The sequence below is a fragment of the Thermobia domestica genome, chromosome 11, assembly GCF_964235325.1.
Source record: "Thermobia domestica chromosome 11, izTheDome1.hap1.1, whole genome shotgun sequence".
NCBI lineage: Eukaryota > Metazoa > Arthropoda > Insecta > Zygentoma > Lepismatidae > Thermobia > Thermobia domestica.
The window spans coordinates 68438622-68460532 of record NC_137464.1 but is presented as its reverse complement, the minus strand read 5'-3'; the positions used below and the strand labels follow the sequence as shown (position 1 = coordinate 68460532).

The 21911-nt window shown below is 34.9% G+C and overlaps 1 protein-coding gene across 2 annotated transcripts in view; it reads right to left on the bottom strand.

Moving 5' to 3' along the window:
• Window positions 1–21911, bottom strand: part of LOC145664147 (AMP deaminase 2-like) — a 239417-nt gene that overhangs the window by 187804 nt on the left and 29702 nt on the right. For both annotated transcript variants that reach the window (XM_081730548.1, XM_081730549.1), the window contains exon 3: window positions 20622–20825. In XM_081730548.1, coding sequence (XP_081586674.1) covers window positions 20622–20825 — 204 coding nt within the window. The remainder of the gene's footprint in view (window positions 1–20621; window positions 20826–21911) is intronic.

Below are 21911 nucleotides of genomic sequence, written 5' to 3'. Positions count from 1 at the left end.
AATATTATTTGTTCGAATCGGACACCAGCGATCACGAGGAGAATCCACCAACGTTTCTCAGTTACAGTGTCACCAGTACTTTGAGGATTCAGATACTTCACTGCATGTAATAATTTGAGAAGTATCTGCTTGTTCTCAAATTATTTAAAAAGTTCAATATATGTGTGCCAAGTTCAGCAATTGTTGAGTTCCTTTTTTCATTGGGGATTTTATTATGAGACCCACAGAATGAGTATGAAAGGTAAAATGTTCGAGAAACAATTGTTAGTGAAAGCGAATAAGCATTTCCTTAATTGAAAGAATCGTGTTTAATGAAGGCCTAATGGAAGTGTTTGATATTGGTTAGTGCAAAGAAAATGGATGTGTTTGACGCGTAAACTATTATATGAACCATAGTCAATACAAATATTTTGTAGACTATATACAAAATCAGTGATACCTATTTTGTATTTTGCAAATGTATTTGAAATATGTATTTTGTTTTTTGTATTTTAAATACACTTCTGAAAACTATTTTCTATTTTGTATTTCAAAACTGTTTGTGATACTATTTGGTATTTTTATTTCAAATAGGTTTGCTTACCTAATTTGCCCAGCACTGCTTTTAAGGTTGGTTGGTTGAGAGCTACAAAAGGCGTTTTACAAGTGGACTACTTTGCTCCAAAAATGTCCGTGTAAAAAGCAGCAAACGAAAAAATGAAAAATATCCATGCCTCTGCAAGGAATAAGAAGTCAGGAGGAAGACAAGATTTAGTATCTACATAGCAATTGATATCATGAGAAAGTTACAAAGAAATCTAATTTAACTCTAAACATAAAAAGGAAAAATAATTGTTGGTCAAACAGTGAATTTATTTCACAGGTTACAGTATTTTGTAAAATCTCTGAATGCTTTACATTATTCGTTAGAACGTTGCCTTCAATTTTGGTAGTTATCAATTTTAATATCTCTACTAAAACTCTATGAAAAAACTATCAGGTCGAGGTGATTTTACTTTGATATTTACTTTGCTAGAATATTTTTATCAGAAAAACGATCCGTCTTTATTTTTAAATGTATTATTATTATTATTATTATTATTATTATTAGTAGTAGTAGTAGTAGTAGTAGTATTCATTTACGCATTAAAGGTAACAAGAACATTTTTTGATGTTATATTACTGCTTTCCATTGTGTTCGAAAACTTAAACAAAAGAAAAAGAAAAAAGTAAAAATGAAAGACAATCTAAGAAAGTAAACAAATTGTGCAGTGTGTCAGTTCAAGTTGTTAAAACCACTGCATCAGTAGAAAACATGTCATATGTTTCAAATATAACAAATAGTCATATTTTGAGTGCACACAACATGAGTTTATGTAATTTAACTCCAATTAATAATACAAGCATGCTTTTATTAAAAACATATACGATATCAAAAGAATACGAATGATCTCTTGTAATACGCCGTAATATATCATTCACTATTTCTTGATATATTTACTATCCCTATTCACTATCCCTTCACTATCCTGTACCTATAACACCTCGGCTATTCTTACACTACTGCTAAAGTATCCTCAATTGAGAGATTTTTTTCGCGGGTCTACATTGTTGAACCCCTTCTGAAATAGATCTTATGAGCAATCAGTCCATACAATATGCATCCACTTCGCAACTTAATTACGTTTAACAAAGCTACTCAAATGTCAAATACGAATAAAATAGTTATTGGCATTTAGTTTACTGCTGCAGTTCACAGAGCAAGCAGTAAAAGGATAAAAAACAACAAATTTTCATAGCTTAGCACTTAACGTTAATATAACAAAAGTATTGCAGCTGGTCCTATATATTAAGTTTGTTACATCAACCACTGTTGCGGAGTGTTGAGTGAGTGGATATCGTACTTAACCATTAAAATAGTCACTAGGTGTCTCGGGTTCGAGTCTTCGCCATACATATCTTGTGATTCCTATTTTTCTAATGCTCACCCGTTCAAATCTCACCCTAGACATGGATGTTTTAGTGTTGAATCCATATTTCTCGGGGTCGCTGAGATGAACAGTGATATTCCCGATTCCGCTTACATTCAAATTCAGTCAAAATTTAGTCTTTACGACAGCAAACAAATACAAGTAGACGTAAACAGTTAAAAGCACCCATGTTTAGGGTGAGATTGTACCGTTAATTTCTTCCGTTACATTCCCTGATCCGAATATACTTTGAATATTTATAAAGTACACGAGATTACAATGAATCACACCATAATTATGCACTTTGGAATATGTATATATTTTTCAATATATATCGTATTTGTCACATTAAAATATTATGCATCCAATCCTTACAAAATGATTACTCGTCCTATCTATATTAGTTACCTTAACAACCCGATAAATAAGTAGTCATATCAAAGAAAAAAATAAATATCTCGATATAATACAAAATATTTAAATTCCTTCTTTATATTTATTTCTTGTTTCTTAACCGCATATGCTCTTTTAAATAGCATTTCTGCCCGTAAATCGAAACAATACTTGGAAGTACATACAAAATATATTATCGTTGTATGTATGGCTCCCGAACTATGATAATTCTTAAACTGGTTACAATTGAAGAAAGAATCGTGGACCGTCATACAGTTCATATACATAGTTACCTTACTTTTTGAGTAGCCTTTAGATATATTAAAATTACAATTCCTGAAATAATACATTATTTTCATATTGTCTCAATATCATTCTCATATTTATCCAATAATCAATTTCACTTTAATTCTATAAGATTATCGATGAGAAAGACATTCCAAATATAAGTTGATTGATTATTTTTAGGTCCTAAATAAATTCCTTAATTCAATACCATTTATACTTGTTAATAATGAAGTTGATGCAAGTTAACATACAACATAACATGTTTCATTTATTCGGGCATAATTAGCAAAACTGATAGATAATATTTGTATTGATACATAGATGTAATTGCACAGAATATGAACGAAGAAAAAATACAATGAAATCACAACAATATCCAAAGTGAAACAAAACACATATTAATCGATATCACAGAAAATAATCACACAACAAAGAAATTAATACATTAAGAATTAACATGAAAACACATTAATATAATTGTTCTTCAAACGAAAAATGTAGTAATTATCAGTTAAAGGATTTGAAGCATTATATAAGTTTAAATCACTTATGTATTCTTGCGAATAAATTGCTGACGCGGTTGTAACCCAATCTATGTCAACCACATTTAGGTTAAGTGACATTACCAAATGATTTAATTAGGTTGCATTGAATGGCAATCTTGGATACAATCCTGTATATTATTTACTTCATCAGTTCTTTGATTCCTATTCTGAAAATTCCTGCCACCTATGTAATTACTACGAAATCTGGTAGTACGTGAAAAATTAAATCGATCGTTTACATTATTCCTAAAAACGTTCGATTATTATTTGTTTCTCCTAAAATTAGGTTCGCTAGTATTGCCATTACGAGAAAATCCAACATTACTTCTCGTTTTATGATTACAATCTTCTCTAATATTGATGTTTCGCACGGGAATATGATTATCTTGATTTCTGTTAGTATTACCTTGCAATCTAGACTGACTCTCATAATTTTGACCTATCATTATTAAGTTATTAAAATTAATACACTGCGAAGAGATCAATACTTGCTGTAACCTAAATGGTAATATTCTTATTGTTGCAATAATACGTGATTCCTGTTGATATGGATTGATCTGTTTCAAGTCATTATATTCTGAAATTACAAAATCTGTAAGACTTTTGACCACTTTAGGATCAAATCGTCGGTTTCTAATCTAAATATTGCGGTCTGCTAACATAAAATCGTTTTCAAAATTTGGTAACAGCGCATTTTTAAAATCTAAATAATTGCGCAGACTACTTCTGATCGCTTTATACTATACCGAACAAGGTGGTAACAAAATATGTAGCAATATTTTGAGAAAATTAGCCTTATCTATACCTATTAGATAACATTTTTCAATTTTTTCTAAAAAGATAGTCGTCGGGATGTCCTCAGTTCTACCGCTGATTTCAGTTAAGGATATTATTTCACTAAATTTCACGCGATTATCATTAGTACTAAAATACCTTATGTCTAGGTTTTACGTGGGTATGGTTCCTTCGACGTGGTCTCCTTTCTTCGTCCTCGATATTAGATATGGTGTCCTCCCTTTCAGAATAGACTTCTGATGAGTTGGTGTCTTCTTCACATGGTCTTGATTCACTTCTCCTATGTTCCTCATACACTACGTTGAGGGCAGGATCAGAATTACACTTTAACCTACTGACTTTCTCTTTGATGGTCTGTATCTCTTCTTGCAGTCTCCGAATTTGGTTTGTATGTTCATTGACTTGCGTTTCTACTACATCAACGGTACTTCTCACCATTGCAAAGCTATGCATAATTTGCTCTATCCTATTGTCGGTTATTTCCAGTTTGGTATTTATCTGCTGCGTTACTTGTTCCAATTTGGAATCGATCTGCCGCCCTATTTGTTGTGTTATTTGCTCCAATCTGGAATCCAAATTATTTGCTCCAATTTAGTATCCCATTTGGAATCCATCTGCTGTCCTATTTGTTGTCACTTGCTCCAATCTGGAATCCAAAACTTGTGTTGCTTGTTCCAATCTGGAATTCATCTGCTGTGCTACTTGTGTCACTTGTTCCAATCTGGTATAAATTTTGGAATCCATCTGCTGTCATGAAGTTCATCTGCTGTCCTAGCTGTCGTTAAATATCAATCACATCCGTTGAAGTCTCAGTTGTTGGAATATTGACATCTTCAACTCCTGTGCTGCTATTCATTTTAGTTCTTTAATATATTTTTCTTTTATTATGTAGTAAAGTGTAATCGGTGATGTTGAGATAGATTACTAAAACTTCCGACTAATCTCAAGGTTCCCGGGTTTCGGCACCATGTAAATATGTAACATTAATTTATTCCGTTACATTCCCTGATTCGAATATACTTTGAATATTTATAAAGTATACGGGATTACAATGAATCACACCATAGTTATGCACTTTGGAATATGCATATATTTTATAACATATATTGTATTTCTTACATTAAAATATTATGCATTCAATCCTTACAAAATGGTTATTCGTTCTATCTATATTAGTTACCTTAACAACCCGATAAACAAGTTGTCATATCAACGAAAACAAGAAATATCTCGATATAATACAAAATATTTAAATTATTTCTTTATATATACTTCTTCCTCCTTACAGACGGAAGGAACAGAAAGTACAAAATATGTTATCGTTGTAAGATTTGACCGTACAATACACAGCGAGCGATCCACTCACAAGACTACAGGTATATAGCTCCCGCTAGAAAAGAAAAATTATGAGCAAACGTCTGTTCAATGTAGTATTGAAGCACAGGATTATGTGGTCAGCTCCAACTGGAAATGATTGAAGTGTTGCCTTTAGCCTATTTGTGGTCCCTTCCTTTTAAGCAGCATTAGAAAAAAGAATCATAAAATAGGTGTGGCGGAGATTCGAACCCGACACCTAGCGCCTATTTTAGATGTCACCTAACCTTCCACCCAACCTTCCACAACAGAAGTTGCTGTAATAAACTTAATATATAGGACTAGTTTAAATACTTTTGTTGTATTAACGTTAGTGCTAAGCTATGAAAATTAGTTCTGATTTTTATCTTTTTACAGGTGGTTGTGTGAACTGCAAAAGTAAAATAAATGTAAATAAATATTTCATTCATATTTGCTACTTGAATAGCTTTGATAAATATAATTAAGTTACGAAGTGGATGCATATTGAATGGAGTGATTGTTCAGAACATCGATTCCAGAAAGGGTTAAACAATGTACACCGCGAAAAAATGTTTTGGCAGATAGTAATGTATTATTTTACCACGCAAGGCGCTTCTTTTAGATTTCAGCGTGTTTAGTTGAATACCTACCAAGACACGTAGGATTCTATGGTAGGAAAGAAATAGAAAAACAAACATTTGTTCCTATTCTTTCTCCCTCCTACTATCATTTCATGACACAACTCAAATTTCGAGACCTTGGGGGTATTGAAAGAATAGACGAGGTGTTATAGGCACTAGGTTAGAAATCTGGAGGTCTGGTTTTGGAGTCCACTGTTAGTCAATTTAATACTTTTACATTTAATTTGGTCTTGCAAGGTGTAAAATTAATTCCCTTTGCTCAAAGTTGTCCATCTATAGATGAGACGCAAGAATCATGCACATATTAACTGAGAGAGAGTGAAAATATCTCCAAATGAAGTATTATCCGAAACATTCATCGATATTCATATTTGGGTGTTTTAATTTATTTTTCTCTATTCTTCTTTATGAAATCACAGTTCTCGATTACATAAAATATAGCAAGGGATAATGAATGATATATTACGGCGTGTTACAAGAGATCACTCGTTTTCTTTTGATATCGTGTATGCTTTTATTAAAATCACACTTGTATTATTAATTGGGATTAAATTACAGAAACTCAAGTTACATGCACTCAAAATATGACTATTTGTTATATTTGAAAGATATGATGTTTTCTACTGATGCAATGGTTTTAGCAAATCGGACTGACACACTGCACATCTTGTGTTTACTTTCTTATATTGTCTTTCTTTTTCCTTTTTCTTTTGTTTCATTTTCCGAACACACTGAAAACCAGTAATATAACTCCAGAAGATAATCTTGTTAGCTTTAATGCGTAAATTAATAATAATAATAATAATAATAATAATAATAATAATAATAATAATAATAATAATAATAATAATACATTTAAAAAATAATACTAAAAATGATAAAAATGTTCTGGTAAAACTAAGACCGAACTCAAATCACCTCGACCTGATGTTTTTTTTTCATAAATTTTAGTAGAGATATTAAAACTGATAACTAATAAAAGTTAAGGTAAGGTTGAAACGAATAATGTAAAACATTCAGAGGTTTTACAAAATACTGTAAGCTGTGACATAAAATGATTGTTTGACTGACATTGATTTTTCCTTGGTGTCTAAGGTTAAATAAGATTTCTTTGTGAGTTTCTCATATCAATCGTTCTGTAGATACTAAAGTGTCTTCTACTCGAGTTTTATTCATCGCAGAGACATGGATATTTTTATATTTTTTAAGTTTGCTACACTAATATGTTTGGAACAAACTAGTCTACTTAGTCTACTTGTAGAACGCCTTATGTAGTTCTCAACCAACCAACTTTAGCTGTGTTGTTGGTTGTCTAACGTTGCAGGATATGAAAATTGGAAGTGTGAATGCACTTTTGCTCGTATATATATATATATATATATATACGAGCAAAAGTGCATTCACACTTCCAATATATATGGGCGGGGCTAACTTCAAGAAATGTAGACAGAAGCTTTTGTCTCTAGTTCTAAAAGTTGATACAGGTAAAGATAATTTCGTATGTAAAATTTCAAATTTTTATCTTTTGATTTAAGGGTTCCAACTTTGAGTTAACAATGAAGCTATTAATGGCATATGATAAAAAGCAGTTTTTTCTGTTCAGTAGATTTATTTTTCTAAAACATGCGTTATTTTTTTTAAAGAAGTATTACTTAATTATCTGCTTTCCGAAACGCATGCTTAGTATCCAAATTTCCAAATTTCCTTGATTCTTCGGATGAAGCAATCATTCCATGTCTGGCTTTATGACCAAAAACTTTTGTGGAAACCCCGGAAACTTATTTTAGGACTCGTTCAACTGCTAGTGAATGACATTGAATTCCTGTAAATTCCAGTGGTCCTATTTCAATCTTTGCCAGCAATTCTTCATCTAACATTGAGTTTACACGTGGAGGTGGCGTTGTGACGGAAGCATCCCAATCAATCATCTTGTAGTAGTTTTCTGCTTCGAGATGAATCATATTTGATTTACAAAATTTTCTCACTCCAGCTTGATTGGCCGTTCTTGCAACAACAATCTTGTTTACTGCATCTTTTCTTACTTCAATGTCTGGATCTGCAAGAGCTGCAAGAATATTTTCACTGTGGGCAAAGTAACAATTTAACTTTCGAGATCTTATTGCAGCTTCCTTCATCTCACTATCGGGTAAATTTCTAACTTTCTCCAGAATAAAATAGAAGTTACGTTATCCATCAGTGCAATTGGAATGGTTTTTTATCTCGAACCAAATTGGAGCATACACTCTAACGATATAGGTTACAAGCTGCAATAGGTTTTTGGATGGATTTCTTGTGCTCATGAACAAACGAAGGGTTCGATTGGCGAGCGTCAACCACCTGGCGTGATTAAGGGCAACTGGAGAAGCTGTTTGTAAAAATTTTATAACAGCAGCATCAGCGTTGTCCTTTCCCTTTTGTACTGCGATGCAAGCCTTCAGCAAATACTTTTGATCAGCGCTAAAATATTTTGTGATATTCACACAAAATTCCTTGACATTTCCAATGACGGGCTGGAAATCAACTATTGGAACATCCCGTGGATCAAAACTTAGCATCTTTCCGATATGACCCGAAAATCCCTTTGGACCAGTTGTTTTGTCATCAATATTTTTAAAAATTTACCTTAGGGGAAGCTCATTTAGATGCAATATACAAATGAGCCACTGTAAAGGTCGATTTAAAGCTGTTTCCAGGCGACGTATAATTCCAGAATGTTCGCCGGTGTTTGTATTTGTTCTATCACATACCACAGCACGCAAAGTAGCTGTCGAATCCGTGTCACGTATAACAGAATATTTCATTTGAAATATCTTCTGCTTTGCCACTTTGTGGAGCAATATGATCCACGTATTGCTCACTAGGATATGCAATAATAACGTAGTGATCCTCCTTCTTTGTTAGTTGTCCTCCATCTGGTCCAAATGGTCTGGTTTCATCTATGCGCCCATCAAAACCAACACAATTATCCTGCGCAAGTCAAACGAACCAGATTCTGCTCCCTTGTCTCTCCAATAAATTCACTGTCTCCGCAACTTTGTTGGTCCTAGTATATTTACCGGTTTATCCAGTTTCAGGTCTTTCAGGCATGCATTAATTAATTTGCAAGCATCTCGGTTACTAACGCCAGTTCTTTCCATCATTTGGCTTAGGTTTGGGTACTGATGCCTATTTTGTGCTGGCCGTTTTTCGGAATCTGTGTCTTCAGAGTCGGATGTGTTTGCTTCATAAGGTGATTCATCTTCCAAGGCTACACCACTTGCTTCACTTTCTTCCATAAAGTTCAACTGACAGGAAGCAGTTTTAGTCGTAGTTAGGCTTTTAAAATGCTTTTTCCTAAACCGCTCTTCCTGGTCTTTCCTCTCTGCTTTTTTTTCTGAAGTGAACTCGAAATAATCATGTCAATCGAACCGATTACCATTTTCCGACCCGAAGTCTGATCTACCCAGAAATTCCACTCAATATGTGGTACTTTTATGGCGCATTTACACAAATGTCTGTCCATTATTTTGTTTCTAACACACTTGCAAGTTCAGATATCAAATACTTGTTTGAAATTACTGATGTCCGCTTTGAATGTAAGTGATGTGCGCTTTGCTGGTGGACATTTTTGGAGCTGTTGGGCAAGTCGTATGAGCTTTGAAAGTTTGCCCGAAACGCTGGAATATCCAATGACTGGAATGGAAGCTTTGTTCCAGATACTGACAAGATCATTCGCCACATATTTTAAAATATTTCTCGTAGAAGGTGTTTCTTTCCCCTCTTCAGATAGCATTTTTCTGTAGAACAGGTAACATTTAACTACTTCTTCCTTCGTCGGGAGTTGTCTTCCAGAAAATACTTCAAGCTGACCAAATAAAGAATGGTGAGACTCTGATCGAGTCAGTGGTCCTCTCGAAGATGAAGCCATACTGACTGTTAGTTTGCTATACTGAAATACATACAATTTCACAAAATCGTTGTACTCGGTATGGAAATTTTAAAACTAAATACGAATGTAATAGATTAAGATATACTTTACATTCACACCCACTAGGGATGAGAAGTCCGTTTTTTCTGAGGTGGTTCACCCTCTTAGGTATTTGATAATAGCGTGCTGTATTCCCACTCACAGTGAGAAGCCGTTTTTTAATGAGGCGCGTTTCCTCAAATCGAAAGTATAGATGATTATTAAATTGTTATGCTCCCACTAAAAGTGAGAACCCGTTTATTAATGAGGCGGGTGTCCTCAAATCGAAACTGTAGACGATTATTAAATTGTTCTGCTCCCACTAAAAGTGAGAACCGTTTATTGATGAGGCGGGTGTTTTCAAGTCGAATGTATAAAGCTAGCTGTGACTCCCCTGTGCTCTCAATAAAAGAAAAGCACGGTGATGTCGATCTTAGATCCTTCTCAATGTAAGCTCCTTCAAAAATATAGATTTTCTTGTGGCTCCCCTGTGGTCTCAGACGAGAAACACGGTGTTGTCGACCAGAGACTGATCCTCCACCAAGTGAAATTTTCATCTCATAAAAAATATTTTTTTACAGAAAGGAGAAAAGAAAATTTACTAATTATACAAATCATGTGTTTCTTGAAAAATTATATACTTCTCCAGCCTCTCACAGGGTTACGCCCTCTCTTTGGCATAAAAAGTATTTTTTTAGCTAGCCGGGGCTAGCCACCCGCTCGAGGGTTACGCCCTCCATGGGGAAAGGGAAGTAAAGTAAAGGGACAGGTGGAAAGGAATGGGAGATGGGCTAAGGGATATTCATAATTTTTTTAAGGTGAGGGAGTAGAGGTATCAAATATGTATCTTTATTCATCATTTTTGAGCATCCATTTTGAGGAAGAGATGTTGCACTCCCAGCCATTAGAGGGTTACGCCCTCTCTTTGGCACAGATGTTAAGACAAGTTAATTGAAGTTAAACTATTGTAGTTGGTCTAAATGCGACTATGAGTATCATAAAAAATAACGGCGTACAGATATAAATACAAGATTTGGTAGAAACTTGTTGCAAGTTTCATGATAAAACTGCGTTAATTGCATCGAACAAACATTTATTTTAAGCAAAACAAGAGTAAAATGAAAATATGTATAAACTATAATTAGAATATGTGGCAAGGAAATTCTGCAACTACACGCAAAACCTTTTGTTCTACAAAAATACACTGACATTTCTGATGCCATCTAGCGAGAAATTGGAAAATTACAAAATAATAAAATTACTGAATCAAATTCCAGTTGCGACCAGTAGAAGTGTGATTTTATTAGAAATCATACTCAAAGTGTGCTTAGCACATGCAAGAGCAGCGATCTTCATTAAATTTGCATCAATTAATTTTATTTTTTTTACATCTACAATATGTATAAAACAATATATTGTCTTAAAACCATTAATACAAAGAATAATATTCGGTTACTGAAAATCTATCCCATTCTTCTAAGTACATTTAAGGCTATTCTATAAAATGTACACTTTAGCATGAAACTAAATATGCCCAAGTAAGTCTTGATTAAATTCCAAAATAACAGTAATTACTTATGTAGATGAATGTTCAATTTATATGTGGTCGAACTGAAGATATGGATGCCACTTGCGTATTTCAGAGTGACATAATTATTATCCATTTTGAAAGTGACATAATGAATGTTTAAAGCATCCTCTATATATTCGAATAGTTCTGAAAAATATGTAAAAACGTTATTTCTATATTACTGTTGGATTTCTGGAAACGGTACTTTATAATGTTAGGTTCTTTTCTTACTACACAGTTTTATCTGTTCTCCCTTTCCTTTTTCTTCTTCTGTCCTCTTCTCTGTCTCTGCCTCATTTCTGAATCTCTGTGTAATAGACATCCATTGGTTTCTATTATTCATTGTTTGTTTTTCAGTTTCTCCCTACATCAATTTATGAATCTTGTTTTTTCTTGATTTTGTTATTTCATTTTATCGAAACTAATACATGTGTAGTTTAAAATAAGAATTGCGCTCACGTTCTTAGCTAATTTTAGTATAGGAGAGAAGAAAGGAGAAGAGAGAGGGTCTCTTTACCTGACGCGATTATGGGATAAGGTGAATATTGGGTGGCCTAACTCTACGGCGTTATCTGTCGCAATTTTTTGATGCGTAAAGAATAACCGCTCTCTCTGTTGCTGTTTTGGGGCAAATATTTTCTAAGTCCAACTTCGGGTAGCTTCGGAAAAAAGTAAACCTGGCTCGAACGTCCAAGCCAATTTTTGCAATCCGAAAAAATTGTGCAGATGTGTTTTTCTTCTTTTAATTATAATAAGACTTGTTACCAAGTGTACAAAAAGTAACATTGATTGAAATATTTAATGATATAATATTTCGAAACCTTGTATTAATGTCAGCACATGCTTGTTTGTAACTTAGCTTTCCATACCTAAAATAACATTTACATATGTAGAGGAATCTTTCCATATATAGAAGTATGCTGAAAGTTAAGACATAGGTCATAATTCTCGCCTGTGTAATATAATAGAAGACAAAGTAGAACAAAAACAGCGTTTGCAATGGATATGAATGTCGAGCCCGTTATACATCGCAAGAAGCAGATTGCTCAGAATGGTTTTGTCAGGTTAGTGCTAAGCAGTTGCATTTCAAATCGTAAGGTCATGAGCTCGATTCCCACTTGGGCCAATACTGTTTTTGTGAAATTCTATTTCCCGCAATGCACGAAAATTATCTAAAATAATTAGATTAAAATATATCCGATTTCTTGTATATTCGAGGCATAAAGAGAGACTATGAACGGAAAATATCCAAAGTCGGATCCAGACAACTCAATAGCACCAAACCGCTCACAAAAAGTTTACGAGCTTTACCTAGGGATATAGGGTCACATTGGGCCATATTCTGTGCTTTTGTATCATGGAAGTTACACGTTTTACAAGATTACGGTGCCTTATTTGCTTTCTTTCTCGCTATCGTATATATATAATCAAATGCATGTATGTATGTCTGTGTATGTTTCAACATAATTATGATATATATACAGCAAAGCGATCGATATTAGTACCATAGTTTCGGGGTCGTTAAGGTAAATAGTGTCATTTTTAATTGCGCTGAATTCCAATAAAGCTCCCATTATCACCCCGCGTCGTTACATAGGGGTGTGAAAAGATCCAAATCGACAGATATTAGTGTCTAATCATAGGTTTTTAGCGTTGCTATGTTAATCGATAGCAGTTGTAATAAAATTTGAGACCAAATTTAATACCAGCGGTGGCAATCCCCAATTAGCCGTTTTAGGAGAAATAGGAGGAGCTGACATCAAAATAATAAAAAGATCGATATTACTGTTGAATCCATAATTTTAGGAGGCATAAAGAGAACCACTCCAGATGCCATGTAAGTTAAGCCACCAATAGCACAGTGAAAGAGTGTGAGAAATTGTGGCATGTAAAATAATTGAAAATGACAAATGTCAGTGTATAATTTATAGCTTTCGCGTCCTCAAGTTTATTGGGAGTAGATCTGATGACTCTTAACTTTAACTTCAAAGTCCATTAGGAGTAAGATTCCCTAGAATTTCTACAAAGGAAAGTCGAAGGGAAGAATGTATACAATGATTCAAAACGATTCATATCAGTGTACAGTACATAGTTTCGGGATCACGGATATAAATGGCATTTCCGGTGCCATTTATGATCAAGTTCAACAAATTATTTACTCTGTATTTGGATGAATAGTGACATAAAAATAGTGAAAATCGACTGACATTAGTATCGAATCCATAGCCTTCGGTGTCCCTAAGTTGATTGTACACACTTCCTATACCATTTAAGCCTCTACGTTTAGCTCGCATTAGTAACCAGCCTATTAGATCACAATCGCAATGACATTTAATGCCACGTTTAGACATGTACGAGCATGTCAGCTTGATTTTGAATTTAGAGGAACAGCATCGAAGGCGTTGCTCGCATAGGTCTAGAGATTTTAATGTCTATGTATAAATATATATTCCAACGTAACTCCGAAATGTCCGGAGCAACTTTTACCAAACGTGGTAGACATATTACTTTCAATCTAAGGAAAAATATTGTGGTAGTAAGATACCCCAAGGGATGGAAGTTGGAAGGAGTGACATGTAAAATAATGTAAAACGACTGGTCGTAGTGTGTTATCCATAGCTTTCAAGTTCGCTGAGATGAATAGTGATGTACAGAATTTTATTTAAGTCGAAATTTATCCTCATCTTCAGAGGATGAGAGGCTGGGAGATCTGAAAAATTGTTTGTAAAAAATTACTAAAATAATTGTACAATTTATAGTTTTTGGGGACGGGAAAGCGTTTATAATAACTTTGGTGTGTAGTTTGTTTCCACTTCAAGTTGGGCTTTTTAATCATATTAATTCACCACCGTGAGAAGAAATGACCATCTCAACTAGTATATGTATCAAGCTAACCTTCGCAATCGAGAAAAAAATTATATGTCTGTTTCGTCTTCTAAATGAAATAAGACATGTTAAAATCAGAGATGGAGTAGGTAGGTGGGTGAAATGGGTCAATGGTCTGTGAGTGGGTCAGCGGATCGTGGGTGAACAGCGCGTGACCCATTGCGGAACACTACTCACCGTGACTCACTGACCCAGCGACCCATTCTGTTCAGTGCATTGTAGACAGTATCTTCTGAACACTGGTGAATTTGTCTACGTTTTACTTTCAATACCTCCATTTCTCTTCTTTTCCATTGGTTTCTAATGAAAAACGAAGTTCAGGAACTTTTGGATCTTGATATTTTCAATTGTAATAATAATAGTACTTACTCCTTGGCTTTTGAGATGCAGCCTTTGAGTTTTTAAAGTAGCTAACTACTATATAAATTTGTTTTACTACAAGTATAACCTCTTAAAAGTGTAATCAGTGGAGAGGAGGACGTGTATCATGGGTCAGAGTTAAGGATGAGTTTTATTGGGTCGGAGTTTGTCTCATTGAGTCAGAGTGGTTCATAGTTGCTCACGGTGTGAATGGGTCACTGTGGGTCATCGAGGGTCACGGTGAGTCGTGTCAGTGGGTCTTGGGTCAAGATGCGTGGTGGGTGAATGTGTCGTTTTCATAAAGTTTTCATTGACCAACGTCATAACCGGTTAAAATTGTATGAAAGAGGAGAGTCTACAAAGGTGCATGTCGGCGATTTTGCTCAAATGTCGTACATAGATAGTACCCCACCAGAAAGCAATAAATCTGAAATGATTCACTGCACCACCTCATAGACCTAGAGATATAGGGATTTGTCTGCTAGTTTAATTAAGATCTCAATGATTATCTTTCTACAAGAGAGATTTTCTTCATCATTTCTGTTCATAAAGTTCTCTTCGTGCCCACTCTTGGGTACCTTTCTTTTAGTGTTTTATTCTCGCCTGAATATAATCAAATCACAAATATAGGAGATTTAATGTATTTTTGGGAAGTAATTTTGTGATTCGTTATCGTTTCGTCGCGTCTCTGCCGCTGGTGGTATAATTTTCAAAACGAAAGTCGGGCCACCACGGATCGTCGCTGCTCAGCCGCCAATTTTCGGCCAGAGGTCAATAGTTGTCCATCGGTGGTCCATCCACTCTTACGGCAATTGGGGGGAGTTGTATCTCAAATATAAGAGAATAAAGAAGCATTGTATCCATGAAGTCCGTTGGACCCCTAAAAGTCTGAAACGATGAAACAGATGTCAAAACGTGAAAACACATATGTCAGAGTTTCAAAGGTACCGTGTATCGAGGAAAAACATTTTCCTCAAGGTTTCCCGGAGGGTTTCAGGCGGGATCTAACTCAAAATTTGCAAATGGCAAGGGGAATCAGGGAGTATAAAATTTTAAAGTATTGCTAAAAGAAAGAAGATAGTAAGAATCTCGAATCTCTATGTTAAACTTGTGCAAAATAGCCAGTGTTCAAGATGATAAATCCTTTATTGAAAATTCCGTGGGCCCCTCTTGAAATGAAACTGTGAAACCGATATCACAAGACATAAACATTTGCCTTATCATTGTAAAAGTATAGTTCAGCAAGGTACAATAAAAAGTGCCCCATTGTAGGTTTATTAGATCACTAATGTTAAATTCTACGTTCCACGATTGTGTCCTTTAGGCTAAAGGACAGGTGGCTATAAATCAGTGGCGTAACTACGTTTTATGTGACCTCCGCAAGAGAATACCCCGGGCCCCTCGCCTTGATAACTTTTTTGTGGAATGATAGATAACAATAAATAACCATGCTTGCCTGTATCTGTGAATAATGAGTTAAATGCAAGTACTAGGTATAAATATTCATAAATAGAAACCACTGTTACTTATATAATTTATTCAATAAGCTTCAGAATGTGAAATGGATTTATCTCTTTGCAGCCAATGACGTCAGTCTTCATGAAAAGTAGCAAAGTTACATGTTTCCTTCTTGCTTTCGTGTCAGTAAAATCCGTTACTAACTCCCGTAATCCACTTTCTCAGATTTGTCCGCATTTATTGACAGCAGTGCTAGATTACTTAATCTATTTTGGCCCATTATGCTTCCCACATACCTTTTCTTTCTAATTTCAATTTTGGGGACGATCTTTCCGCAGAACTGACAAAGACAGGGAACGTCAAAAACAACAAATACGCGGTAATAAGTTCTGAAAAGCTAGACGCCAATGACTTATATTTCACAATTAAGAGAATTGTTAGGTCAAACACAGAATTCTGAAACTCGTTTCAGACTTCCTTTTTCACAAACCAAATTACTTCCATCGGAAACGAAGAACCAATATCACAACTGAAAGTTGTTTGAAGTATCTGTGCCCTTCTTAGAATTTCATCAACAGGGAAATGAATGATATTGGCAGGAAACAAAAAGGAAAATTTGGATTAGGTATCATGCATATATGTAAATCGACAATGTAACTGAATTTAATATGCCAAATAGTTTAAAAAAGATGCTAATTCTAAAGTTTGATTCATTGTCACTGAGACGACTATCATCACCAGGGAGTAATTTACACCCCCCCCCCCAAATTTCTTTACACACACCCGTGGATGGAAAAGAATACTCCCCCAAATCCAATTGTATCAATCAGTATCATATAGGTTATTTACTACATCAAGTTAAAAAAGGTTTAGCGTTTAGGAAAGAAGGCAATATTCTTATTTATTTATTTCACTTCAAAATACGAAGCGACCTCGTTCTCATGTACGGCTTCGAGAACCACATGACCTCATTGTTTCGGGCGGTGTTTAGATCAAAACAATTGACAAAACAGACCCGCTCATACCTACCGTCCTGGGCTCCTCTGCAAGTGGTGTATCAATGGACGGAAGTTAACGTTTCTAGAAATGAAGAGATCGATCGAAGTAAGAATTATATATGTTTTAGACTGACTCTAATGATATGCAGTAACGCATTTGTCGGTAGCTTAATTGTTTGTAAAGTGTATTTTTATTCACGTAAATTCATTGAGCGGATTATTAAAATTAGGCTACATTAAAAAAGACAAAACAGAAAGATACAAAATATTTGTAAATTGAAAAGCTGGATTTCTAAAAAACAATTAAATCAATGAATAATTTTCTTATAAAAATATTCAAAACCAATAACGTAAGCAGTAAGAGGCAGGAGCGGAGATTAAGAGATCAAATAATATTACCACAATTAACGTTAACAAGAGGGTTAGAACATTAAAGTAATGAAATTGCAACTATGTACACTCATGTTCAAAATGATTGTCTTCTTGTAAGAATATAATTTGATAATGATTTTGCTGGGTACTTTTAATACTGATACTATGTGTATAATCAAGAAATGTATATTTGTGGTAAATTTCATAGGAAAAGAATTATAAATACAAAAATTAGAATGAGTAAAACAAAATGTTGCTGAATAGACAAGAAAGTTTTGTTTTCGTTTTATTGTTATTTACTGCTATTTTGACATAAAATTTGCCACATACATGTCGTTGCTGGTTATACACATACTAACATTATAAGAAATACTGGGTGAATTCGTTACCAAATTATATTCCTACGGCATATTTATAGACATGCGACAATAATTTTGGACATGAGTGCAGAGTATACATTACTAAACGAATGTGATTTCAGCATGGGACGAGGGAATTTTTTCCCAATTAATATTTTGGAAAACAATTACCCACTAATGGAAGAATTTTGGAAAATGATTACAATAATTCGTATGTAATCAATTCATATGTAATTACCAGTGGCGGATCTAGCTGAGAGTCGCGGGGACCTATTCTCCCCAGTTTTTCCAGTAACCAAATAATTTAAGCTGAAAGTTTATATATACCTACCAGTCTGGGTACTGGCTGGCCCCCCAGTTTTTGCCTTATAGATCCGTCACTGGTAATTACTGGGTAAAATAGTGGTGGTTAATTCCTAATACAGTGAAACCTCTTAACGGGCATCTCTCAATAGTGGACATCTTCATAAGAAGACAAACTCTCTTCCATGCAATAAATATCTGTAGTGTGGTGTTATGAGAGAGAACCCTTCCTTTTAGGGACCTCTCATTTACGGACAAATAATCGTGTTCCACCGATGTCCGTTTTGAGATTGTTCTCTGTCTTACTTAGTTTAATAATAATCAGCATCGCAGAGCTGTCTTCAACATTGGGGGAGACGGTAAGACCGTTCTCATATCATGCATATATATATATATATATATATATATATATATATATATATATATATATATGCGATGTCTAAAATATTTATGAAGTTGAAAAACAATGTTGTGTGAAGGATCAGAGGAGCAGAGTTGTTTGCAACGTTGGGAGGCGGGCAAATTTGAGGCTTATTTTGGGAGACATCAATTTCATCTCACGTTCCTTTGTGGCAATCCGACAAAAATCATCAAATTTCTCCCCAAAGCTAATTTCAAATCGGATTATTGGGGGGGACAGTCCCCTCAGTTCCAAGATTGGAGGGAACATGTCCCTCTCATCCCCCCGAGATTTGCGCCAGTGATAATAATAAATGCTCAAATGTGTGAACTTTATTGAACCTACTACTGCAAAAAGTTGATATTATTATTATTATTATTATTAGTAGTAGTAGTAGTAGTAGTAGTAGTAGTAGTAGTATTGCAATAGTTGCGTGACAATATGTACTGTTTTAGTTGAGTTTGTTTAAAATGTATATTACTATTCTGAGAGCACCCCCTTTTATTTTGGATATCTCCCCAAGTAAAAATTTTTGGCGTACTTACTGATCATCACACAACTCATCAAAGGCAAAACATTGCCGACAAATACAAAACTGAAAAGCATGTTAATTCGACCTATTAGGAAGCTAAGGTGAAGGGCCACCTTGGAAGTATCACCCTTCCGTATTGAGGGATTTCGCAAAATGGCAGGTACGCCCATGCTATGAATTATCAAATTAATTGTAGAATATGGAAATGGAAGGAATGCTGGCACAAGATGGGTTTTATTTACCAGTAGAAGAGACAGTTCAGAATAAACTTTGACAATATCCACAGTTTGTTTTTGTTTGTTTTGCTTTTACCTTTTTCAAGCACATTGCTACGTAAGGGCTAGACCCAGCGTCAGTGATGCCCAAGCATCCCTTCCATTTCTGTGTTCTACCATTAATTTCATAATTCATGGTCACTCTGGCTATTAGCGTAAAGGACATAACGTGGAACGTAGAATTTAACGTTAGTGATGTAGTAAACCTACAATGTGGCGCTGTTTGTTTTACCTTGATGTATTATACTTTTGCGATGGTAAGACAAGTGGTTACCTCTACCGATATCGATTTGAAAGTTCTATATTTCTAGAGCTGACCACGGACTTTATAATGAAGGATTTATTACCATCTGGAACGCTCGCTATTTTGCACAACTTTAGCATAGAGACTCGAGACTCTTACCAACTTCTTTTTTAGTAATACTTTTAAACGATATACTACTTGATTCCCTTTTCCATTCGGAAATTTTGAGTTGGACCCCGCCTGGGACATTCCTGGGTCCCTCGAACAAATGTTTTTCCTCGATACAGGGTACCTTTGAAACTATAAAATTCGTGCTCTCAGATTTTGACATCTGTTTCATCGTTTCAGATTTTAGGGGAGAAACGGACTTCATGGTCACAATGCTTGTTTATTCTCTTATTTTTCAGATACAATTCCATATGTCATCAGCATCAACAGACCATCGATGGGCAACTATGGACCTCTCGCCGAAAATTGGCAGCCACGCAGCGACGATACGTGGTGGCCCCACGTCCGTTTCGAAAATTATACCACCAGCGTAAGAGACTCGACAAAACGCCAATGAACCACATAATTACTTCCCCAAAATATGTTCAATCCCCTAAATACGTGACTTGTTTATATTCAGGCGAGTCTAAAAACACTAAAAGAAAAAGTACCTGAGTCTAAAAAGCACCCAAAAAAGTACCTAAGGATAGCCGCGAACATTAAATTTCCCGCGAACCTAGCCGCGTGTTCCCCTACCTTCGCCACGGAAACAATGAAGGAAACCTTGCTTGTAGAAGGATAAATCATTGAGGTCTTAATGAAACAATCAGACAAATCCCGATATCTCTACTTCCATGAGGTGATACAGTGAACTGGGGTACTATCTATGGGCTAAATTTGAGCAAAACCGCAGAAGTGCACCTTTGCAATATAAAATTAGTTGGAAATATTAAACTAGATTAATATTAGGGTTTTTACGCTTACTGCTTTCACTCCTAGCAATTCCGCATTTGCTGCTAAAAGCTTTCTCTCATTGATCTTGTCCTCTTCTACTATTCCTTTTAGAGTATAAGTCTTTCCATTCTCTTGAAGAACAACTAGATTCGGGTTTTCCTTATATTTTCTCGCTATATACGATGCTACTTGGGCTGAACTTATTGCTGCTCCAGCATGAACGTGAGAATCTGCCTGCAAAAGAATTTTAAAAAAATATGCTGAAATTTTTCAAATTAAGTGATATAAAATTATAACATATATGTTAATTCTTCAAATTGGCAATGAACTTTCCATTGCGTATTAATTCATAAACTAATACTACTGTAATATTAAATCTTCACTTATTCACAAATGTAACACCCGGTGCTACATCCCGAGTTCGTAGCACATATTTTTATTTTTGCACTCTCTTCTGTTGCGCATAGCTCAAGAATATAGCAAAAGATATGAAAGTACCAAATTGTATTTGTAGAATCTAAACATGTGTACTTATTAATTTCAGTAGTTATGACTTCCTAACCTATCTTGAACCAGTTCTACTATTATGAAAACCATTGTGTCATTTAAGTTTTCATATAAATTAAAAGATAAGTAATGTAAGATATGTAATGTGGCAATATCCCGTTATTAAAAATCATTATATTAATTTGGTACAATTTTCTAATTAAACTTTTAACAAACTCTTCGAACAGGAAATGCTTCGACGTCGCTGTCGGACCTAATCATCACACATTTCAAAAGTTGCTACTATCTACATACGCCATCCTATTCCTCTTATCTTCTTTCGGTACATACCAGAAAACTTACGCTACTAGATCATCATGGCAAATAGGCGCTTAAATCACTAAAAGCTCGCTTTTCACAATTATGTCCAAAGGTGCACGACAGGATTTATTCATCCTATTCATAAACCGACAAAACCAGCTTCTAATACCAGTCTTGATATTGTCTTAGCTTCAGTAAATATCCATTCTAAGGATACAACTAGGGTCCTTGACCCACTTGAGAGCGATTTTGTCCTTATTAAACTATCCTTCAAGCATGTGGGGGCAGTAGATCCGCTGCAAGTTACAGGCTTTTGGTGTAAGAAAGTACTTCCACTGCAAGCCAAGAAAAGGGATCTGAACAGTCGAAACTGATGTCTGTCGTTGAAATTCTCTCCATTTTATAAGTGCTCCAGTTGAGGCGGTGGCGCTGCTGTTCCCTCGTCCTGTGATTAGTGGTGTCTCCGTCATCTACAGCTTCGCCAGATGTGAGCTTGTGAGAAATATAGTGGCT